At 42.7% G+C, this 10071-nt stretch overlaps 1 protein-coding gene across 4 annotated transcripts in view; it reads left to right on the forward strand.

The window, feature by feature from the left end:
• Positions 1-8301, forward strand: part of RBM44 (RNA binding motif protein 44) — a 350280-nt gene extending 341979 nt beyond the window's left edge. For 3 of the 4 annotated variants that reach the window (XM_040357497.1, XM_040357498.1, XM_040357499.1), the window contains exons 16-17: positions 515-662; positions 7723-8301. In XM_040357497.1, coding sequence (XP_040213431.1) covers positions 515-638 — 124 coding nt within the window. In that variant the 3' untranslated portion in view covers positions 639-662; positions 7723-8301. The remainder of the gene's footprint in view (positions 1-514; positions 663-7722) is intronic. The other variant, XM_040357500.1, reaches the window with a different exon arrangement.
• Positions 8302-10071: the final 1770 nt, after the last annotated feature.

The raw sequence follows: 10071 nt of genomic DNA on the forward strand, positions 1-10071 counted from the left end.
AGCCAGTGGACATCTCGGCCACGCGCATCGGGTCCCCCGCCGTACAGCAGGTGCGTACCGACCTGCCGCCATATAACGACGGCGGCTGGTCGGTAAGTGGTTAAAGTGATTGTAAAGGCAGCAGCCCCTGAATACTTACCTGAGCCCCATCTAGATTCTGCAATGTTGTAGGAGTGTCTTGGCTGCCCAGGACGCCACTCCTCATTGGCTGAGACAGCAGCGTGACGCCGTTGGCCTCCGGCTGCTTTCAATCAGTCAGCCAATTAGGAGATAAAGGGGGCGGGGCAGTCTGAATGGACACAGTAAGCTCTAGCTTGGCCTGGGTGCCCCTATAGCAAGCTGCTTGCTGTGAGGCACTCAACAAAAGGGAGGGGCCAAGAGCACTGAAAAGGGACCAGTGCAAATCCACTGCACAGAACAGGCAAGTATAGACATGTTTTTAACTAAAACAAAACGAGACTTTAGGATCACTTTAAAGTTTTCATATCTCTTCTTTTTTTTTTTTGTCTTTCAGAGATGATATTGCTAATGCTTTGGAGGAAATTAGAATTGGCAGAGAAGGCTCCCTTGGGGGCCTGACCTTTCCACAGATTGTGAGACAAGCATCCTCTAAACTGGCAGCAAAGAATATTCCATGAGCATGAACCTGCGATGTATGTATGGTAAAGTCAGGTTACAGTTAAGTTTAATCTGCGCCCTCTTTGTTCTGTATGGTGTTGCACTAGTATCGGTATCCATGCCAATGCCGGGCATTTGCATAAGTACTTGTGCAAATGCTTCAATGCTTGACCCAATACTAGGGCAGCCTTAGGGATGTTCGGGCAGTTACAAGCACTGATCTCCCTGTATAGCTTTTCTGACAGCCGTTTGTCCTCTCCCTCAAGCAGCTGTCAGGTAGATCGGTGCTTGTAAGTGCACCCGCACCGACACACCAATCACCTCCAGCTGTCCCCTGTCCATTTGGTCCCTCTCTGTGTCATCCTCTGGGTCCCCCTGCTGCCTCTGTGGCTCTCTGTGTGCTCCTCCTGTCCCCAATCTTTCAGGATGGATAGCAGAGGAAGGAGCCAGTAAATCTGTAATTTACCGTCTCCTTCCTTTTCTGACTGTGATCACTGACTGTCCATTCATAACTGAAACATCGTAACCAGTGTTTTCTTCTTCATGAATGGAGAGAAGCCTCTGTCTACTCTCCATTCATCTTCAGTGCATCTTCAGTACAGTCCATTTCCCTGTCTAAAAGGGGGGATTCCCCCTAAAATCTCATCAAAGCTCCCAACGGGGCTGATGAAATAATATAAAAAAGAACAAATTGTAATAAATATTTCAGTGTTCTATTGTAAATTATAACACTGAACACTGAATGCAAAAAATGAAATGAAAGCATTGTAAAAAATAAATAACTGACACGTGTGCCACTGTCACATGAGATAACAAAAACATTGGTAATCATTTCGGCGAGTACTTCGGGGGGTTGGGGCGAGAGTGTATCGGTACTTGTACTCGGTCTTAAAAAAGTGGTATCTGTGCAACACTACTTGGAGGTGGACTTCAGTAATATGTCCCCCTTTCAGCTTGTTCTGGTTTACCCCTCTAAGACTCGTAATATCTAGGACTGTTGTAAAATGTAGTTTCTCCCACTTTTCCCTGCATCAACAAGTAGGGTATACTTCCACTTACAGAAGATTTGGACACGGCAGATTGTCATGCCAGGCCGTAAAATTCACTGCAGGGGTTTCTACTAAATTCCAGCCTGGAATTGTGATCGCTGGCTGGCACTGAAGTTTTACTGGAGAGTAAGGGCCCTTTCACACGGGCGGATCATTAATGATCCGCTCCGCGTGTCCGCAAAAGCTCAGTGGGGATCCTCTGTAAAATCCCCGCTGAGCTGCCAGGGCGGTCCCCGCACACTGTGCAGGGACCGCCCTGTCTTTCCTCCGCTCTCCCCTATGGGGGATCGGATGAACACGGACCGTTGTCCGTGTTCATCCGATCCGGCAGACGGAAGAAAAATAGGATTTTCTTCCGTCCGCAAATGCGGATCTTTGCGGAGGCGGACGATTACGGGTGTCAGTGGATGGTCATCCGCTGACACCCGTAATCGCATAGGGACCCATGTATGTCCTGTTTTCATCCGCAACGGATGGATGAAAATGCGGACATACGGTCCGTACGTGTGAAAGGGCCCTAAGGGTTTTTTCACACTTCTTTCCCACCCTGGAACGGGCAGATTGTATTTACTTCAGATTCTTCAATCAACACTACACTGTCTTCTAATACAACAATAGAAGCAGTGCATTAAGCTCAGTGCAAACTCTGTAAAACCATGGAAGCTGTACCTGGACCCTGCATCACGAGGGCAGCATTTAATGTGTCGGTACTGGATCCTGCATGGGTGCTTGCCATGGCACTTTGTGTAACAAGATTTCTCACCACCAGGCTTCTATGTACCCGATGTTACAGCATCCCGCAATATGCTTGCCAGCGTTGATAGGCTCACTTCTGCTGTGTGCAAAAGCCTCTGTATTGTACTTGAATCGTCTCCATCTCGCCATGCCCATTTGTGCACGAGACCTGCTAAATCTAAAAAGACATTTCTGTTCAGGACCAAATAGAATGGGCAATTTATGACGATTGGGTCAATCCAAAAAAAGATTGACCCTTCTGCTCGCCCCCTTTCCCCTCAAGAGGCTTTCTCCACACCAGGGAGAAAGTTTCGCATTACTGTGTGGAGTTAAAGACAGAAGAACAGGAAGTGAGGATTTCTCAGAAGAAATAAGGACATTTAAAAGCAAAATCGAAGGATGAGGTAAGTGAAGCAGGACTGCACTAAGGTAAAGGAAGCTATTTAGGGATTTTTTTTTTACCTTTACAACCCCTTTAATCGCGTCATTTCCTGTATGGAAATAACACGATTTTTCGGCACAGTAATGCCCAGAGACTCCTGGGAAATTAGTGTCGTCATTTCCCAGGGGGCCATGGGGGGTTAGGAACGGAAGCAGAACCACCGCGGACTACCCGTTTCGTTTTCTTGGCTGACCACTGCGTCTACGGTCCTCAGCGTTTTCTGATCGTTTTTTTTGCTGAGAAATACATGCATATACAGTGGATATAAAAAGTGGATGTTAAATTGCCAGGTTTCTGTGATGTAAAGAGACACAGATAAATAATTTCAGAACTTTTTCCACCTTTTAATGTGACCTATAAACTACAACTCAATTGAAAAACAAACTGAAATCTTTTAGGTGGAGGGAAGTAAAAATAAAATATGGTTGCATAAGTCCACGGCCTTAATACTTTGTTGAAGCACCTTTTTGATTTTATTACAGCACTCAGTCTTTTTGGGTATGAGTCTGTCAGCATGGCACATCTTGACTTGGCAATATTTGCCCACTCTTCTTTGCAAAAACACTCCAAATCTATCAGATTGCAAGGGTGTCTCCTGTGCACAATCCTCTTCAGATCACCCCACAGATTCAGGACTGGGCTCTGGCTGGGCCATTCCAAAACTTAAAACTTCTGGTGAAGCAATTCGTTTGTTGATTTGGATGTATGCTTTGGGTCGTTGTCTTGCTGAAGTTCCTCTTCATGTTCAGCTTTCTAGCAGAAGCCTGAAGATTTTGTGCCAATATTGACTGGTATTTGGATCTGTTCATAATTCTCTCTACCCTGACTGAGGTCCTTGTTCCAGCTGAAGAAAACGGCCCCAAAGCATGATGCTGCAACCACCATGCTTCACAGTGGGTGTGGTGTTCTTTTGGTGATGTGCAGTGTTTTGTAATTGTGGCCAAAAAGTTCAACCTTGGTTTCATCTGACCATAACACATTTTCCCACATGGGTTTGGAAGACTTCAGATGTGTTTTTGCAAAATGTAGCCGCACTTAGATGTTTTTCTTGGTAATGAGAGGCTTCCATCTTGCCACTCTACCCCATAGCCAAGACATATGAAGAATACAGGAGATTGTTGTCACATGTACCACACATCCAGTACTTGCCAGATATACCTGCAGCTCATTTATTATTGCTGTAGGCATCTTGCCAGCCTCCCTAACCAGTTTAAATTATTGTCTTTTCATCAATTTTGGAGGGACGTCCAAGTTCTTGGTAATGTCACTGTTGTGCCATGTTTTCTCCACTTGATGACAGTCTTCATGTGTTCCATGGTATATCTAATGCCCAGAGTTCATGGGACACAGTGTATTATTACTGGCCGTATCGGATGTCTATTGTGTTTATAGATTTGTTACAGCTCATGTTCTTTGCAGTTATGTCCAAGTGGTGACTGAAGAAGTATACATGTTACCGCTAGCAGAGCAAGTAGTGGATACATTTATTATCACCCTTGGGCTCGATTCACACCTATGCATGTTGCTTTTGAGCGTTTTTTGCGGTGCCTGCTGCGTTTTTCGAAACGCGATTTTACCACCTTTAAGTTTTTTTCTTTTTACATTTCCTTTAACAACCAGCTATAAACAGGTAAAAAAAAAAGGCAAATCGCGGTAAAAACAGGGAACTTGCGTTTTGGATGCGGGTCCATTGAATTCTGTTACATGCAAAACGCTGCTTTTTGCGGGGGAAAAAGTCCCCGACCCTTTCCAAAAACGCAGATGCACAAAAAAGCATTGATGTGAACATGTTCCATAGGAAACCATGTTAAAAAATGCATTTGTGTGAATAGAGCCTTATGTGGTGTTCAATTCTACACCTACCTTTAGCAGATTGTTGGACATTATCTCTCAGCACCATCTATCTCTGTGATCTGGTCTTACAGGCATTTACCTTTACCTGAGATTTGGAATTGGATACAGACTCATTGTGGTTGAATACAGGACTAATTAGCGGGGCTTTAATACATTCATCAGATTGTGCCCCTCCAGGTTCACCTGTTTGTTAGAATGCACTGCATTCACCCATATCAGTTTTAAGGTGTAGTGTTTTCCATTTAGGTTCCTGTATGGATGCTTGAGTCCCCACCGTTCAACACACACGATCGTTGCAGGTGTAGTCACCAGGGGATTTTTCATCTTTGTGAGGGGTCAGTGGTACAGCCGCATATTGTTGGCTCCTCGGGGAGGTTCCGGCGAGTTGATCCATAGGTTTAGGGGGTAAGGGAATTAGTGGGTGGGGGGTTTATAGTTTTAGGGGGGAGAGGCTGTTAGGACTGGGAATTTTTTGTATTTTTGATTATGTGCGGTTTCATACATTTTTATGCTTAATAAACTTAAGGAGGTAGCCTTTACATCAATTAATTCTGAACACAGCTACATCCCCATTTATAAGAGGGTGTGCACACTTATGCAACCACGTTGTTGTTTTTTTTTTTTTTTTTTTCCATCCACCTTAAAGTTTTCAGTTTGTTGTTCAACTGAGTTGTACAGTTTATAGGTCACATTAAAGGCAGAAAAGGTTCTGAAAAGATTTATCTTTGTCTCATTTGTTTACACCACAGAAACCTGACATTTTAACAGGGGTGTGTAGACTTTTTATATCCACTGTACTTATCCATCATGTCATACCATCAGGGAGGCATGTGATTGGCCCGAAATTGTATCTGCAGCAGGACAATAACCCCAAACATACAGCCAATGTCATTAACCGCTTACCGACCATATAACGCCATTGACTGGTAGCAAAGTAGCTCATTGACCTAGCACTTGATCTGGTGCTTTTGGATAGGGAGTGCGGTGCAGCTTGTGCTGTGATTAGTCACAGCAGAAGCTGGCCAGCTGTTGCCGTCCAATGGATGATCACCGGCACCTGCTAATCGGCAAAAAGAAATGCAGAGCTCTGCCTATGTAAACAAAGCAGAGCTCTGTCCTGTCAGTGAGGATGTTCTGGATTTTGTTTCCCTGCAGGCAGAGAAAATCCATCACATCCCTTAGTAAAAGCACCACTTAGTAAACACAAAAACACTGGTTAGGCACACATTTAACCTTTTGATCGCCCTAGATGTTTAACCCCTTCCCAGTCAGTGTCATTATTACAGTGCTAGTGTATACTCTTAGCACTGATCACTGTATTAGTGTCAAAGAAGCTAGAGAGTGCAAAATCAGGCTTTGGCAATTAAACCTGGAAGCTGATTGGTTTCTATGCATTTGGTTTGTTTCTAGCACAAAATATTAAAACAGCAGAAAGGAGATCAAATACCACCAAACGAAAGCTCTAATTGTGGGGGGGTGGGGGGGGGATACATAAACCATTCATGTACAGCGTTGTATGACTGCACAATTGTCAGTTAAATTAAATTTTAAAAAAATGCTCTGGTCGTAAAGGGGGTAAATCTTCTGGAGGTCAAGTGGCTAAGAACTATCTTCAGCATAAAGCAGAACATAGTACTGGAAGTGATGGTGTGGCCCACATAGAGCCCTGATCTCAACATCAAATCTGTCTTGAAAGAGAGAGAGGATTTGAGGATTACATCCACAGATCTGTGGTACTTTTCCAAGATGTTTGGAACAACCTACTTGCCGAGTTCCTTCAAACATTGTGTTTAAGTTTATCTAGATGAATTGATGCGCTTTTTAACACAAAGGATAGTTGCACCAAATATTGATTGGGTTGAGGTTTTTCTTTTGTTCATTCGCTTTGAATTTGCAAACTGAAATATATATCTTTACAGCATTTCTTCACACCTGCCCAAAACTTTTGCACAGTACTGTAAGTTCTGAGTATTTCTTCTCTGTTTTACCTAGCAGGTGATGCTTTAGCCACCTGTACAAATCTGCCATTGTGGAAAATGCCTGTTAACAGAGCTCAGTAGGTCAAGCTTAAACTGTACACACAGCTTAAACTGATGTCCTCCCTCTCGTCTTTGTACAGATTTTCCATTTGTGTCTACTAATTTAAAGCAGAACCAAGGTCCCACTTTTAAAAACTGCGAGCAGGCAGGCTCTTTATTGCAGAAGAGACATGCACTTTTCTTTTGTACAATAAGAGTCCTTCCTGTCTGTTCTTAGTCCTATGTGGAGTGTACAGTGGGCAGTACAAGCACAGCTCAGTGTACTTTCCAGCACAGCGTATGTGTGCCCAGATGACTGAGTGACGTCATCCTGCACCAGCCAATTAGAGTGGCTGAAGCCCGGCACCCAGAAGAAGCTCAAACCAGTGAGGGACATTGTGCTGTTTGGGTTGAGGCAAGTATTGTGGGGTTTAGCTTCATTAATTAAAAAAAATGGAAGTGTAACAAACAAGAACAGTGGTGTAGTACAGTGTCAGGTTTGATCTTTGAATATTGTTTTCCGTAGAAAATCATCAAATTTGTAATTTAACTCTGGAGATGGTATACATGTATTAAAAGCTTATTTTATTTAGCCCTGGTTTACATTGGTATGATTCGACATGTCAAATCTGCGGCATTGACACGTCCTAATCGTCGCCGCACTGATTTCAAAAAGTAATTTCTGTACTACTTTTTGCAATTTAGGGCTGAGACTTACATTGACATCTGTGCAGAAACCTGCACAGATGTGTCTGAAATTGCGTCTGAAATCGGGACTGACCTGCGGGAGAGAAATTGTGCGAGTTCAACTGAACTCGCACGGCTTTATTCCCGCAGCTCAGTGTGAACCTGGGTTTAATCTGTGATTTATGTGATTTGACATCAGATAACTGCTTTTAGCAAGCTGGCAAATACTGATTGTAGTCCATTGTAAAGGATGTTAAAGTTCATCGAACAGATTTATGCATTGCCTACAAGTTTGATATATTTTTTTTTTTTTTCACAGGTCACCATAACTTGGATGTTTTATATATTATCCTACTTTAAGTCAAAAACAGTACTACAAAACTGGGACACTAAATTCACCTGTCTTTAAAAATATTTGTGAATCTTAAATAAATTTACCACTTGGAGGAATGGTGAAAGCAAAGATCACCTAACTGAAATACGTGGCAGTCATCTGCTTTATAACTGTCGCAAATGAAATGCTGGAGTCCTTTGAGCATAATGTTTGTTTCTTTGTTTGCTTTAGGAACACTCCAGCCTCAGAGAAATCTTAAAAGCACTAGGAACTAACTACAAAGTGCTATAAGTTTTTTGCTCTGAAATCCTCAGTAGCCCAGCACATGGTGGCCCAATCACCTGTGTTATCATTGTAGTTGACTGAAGTCAAGTTCAGTTACAATGTTTAGGGGGAAAATGTTTAAAATATGTTACAAACTGTTAATGACACCACGTGCAAGTCATTTGGGTTTCCTAATTTGCATTTATCAACACGTTTTTCATATGTTGAAGTGGTTGTAAAGGCAGTTTTTTTTTAACTCACTGCATTCTTTGGTGGGGTAAGTATAACATGTTCATTATTTTCAGCTTGTTCAATTAAGCTTTGACCATAAGCCCCCGTTCACATCGGAGTGATTTGACGTCAAATCGCAGCTTATTGCCAGCAACGGCACTGTCCCAATCGGTGCGATGCCGACTTTGAGGCTCTGCACCGATTTCCAAAAGTAGTTCCTGCAATCCTTTTGGCAACTTCAGGGGTGATTTAAAGAGACATCTGTGCATGAACCCGCACAGATGTCTTTCAAATCGCCCCTGAACTTGCACTGAAATGCAGGTTTATAATCGTGCAAGTTCAGGTGAACTCGTACAATTTCAAACCCGCCTTCAGTGTGAATGAGGGCTATGACCTAGAAGCTGATTGGTTACTAGGCACAACACATTCTGTGCGCACCAGTTTTAGTAACCCCCCCCCCCCCCCCCCCCCATAGGGTCTGGGAAACCTTGCGCTCTACACATGGGTTGTTTTCTTAATTCTGCAGGCAAAGTTGAAAACTAGTATAAGCAGCTGCAGGGGCCAACATTAAAGTGAAATAAAAGTGAATAGATATCTGCGCTAACTTAAAAGATACAATAGTCCCAATGCAAAGCAGCTAGCACAGTTTGTAGATAAGCAAACAAAAACAATATAATCCAATAGTGCAACGCTCTAGTAAATAAAAAAATAATTCCAATAATGTGAAAAAAGTAAAGTCCAAAAGAATATATTCATCAATGAAGTTGAAAATATAGGACCTCCACCAAAGCTTCAGTGTGTAAACAAGGAAACAGCGCCACACCACCGTGCAAACAAGCCGCTTACCAGAGCAACATCATTATGGGCATGTAATCAAATAACGTGTGGGTTATTGGCAGTAGCACTTCCAACAGGATATATGGGTGAAAACGGTTATCCACAGGCAGCATCAATGGTGAAATATCATCCCGAATGTCACAAGGATCCAATGGTGTACATTGCATTCATCAACAGATATATGACCAAAAAATGCAGAGAGGAAACGGCAATAGTGAAGCCCGTAGGAAAAAGCAACATGCAATTTATTGTATGGTACTTACAAAAGCAGACAGGTAAACGGGCATAAAAAACATATAAAAAGGATCCAAAGGTGTACATTGCGTTCATCAAAAGATATATGACCAAAAAATGCAGAGAGGAAACGGCAATAGTGAAGCCCATAGGTAAAAGCAACATGCAATTTATTGTATGGTACTTACAAAAGCAGACAGGTAAACAGGCATAAAAAAACATATAAAAACTTTGCGGCTCATAGCGTACTTGTGTTGGTCAGCCTAACCGGTTTCATCCTATGTGGATATCTTCTGAAGACACCTACACCTTTGGATCCTTGTTACATTCGGGATGATATTTCACCATTGATGCTGCCTGTGGATAACAGTTTTCACCCATATATCCTGTTGGAAGTGCTACTGACCCACACGTTATTTTATTACGTGCCCATAATGATGTTGCTTTGGTAAGCGGATTGTTTGCACGGTGGTGTGGTGCGTTTTTCCTTGTCTACACACTGAAGCTTTGGTGGAGGGCCTATATCTTCAACTTCATTGATGAATATATTCTTTTGGACTTTATTTTTTTTTACATTATTTGAATACATTTTTTTATTCACTAGAGCACTGCTCTATTGGATTACAACATTAAAGTGAGCCTGCTGCTTTGCCCTGCATTAATAAAGGGCAGGTTCTATTGCTTCAAACTTCAAAACGCTGTCTTTAGGGCTATGGGACAGTAGAGCTGCATTGTGAGGGGAGAAAGGGAGAAGGCTCGCTAAGTAGC

This window comes from Rana temporaria, chromosome 6 (genome assembly GCF_905171775.1).
Source record: "Rana temporaria chromosome 6, aRanTem1.1, whole genome shotgun sequence".
Lineage (NCBI taxonomy): Eukaryota > Metazoa > Chordata > Amphibia > Anura > Ranidae > Rana > Rana temporaria.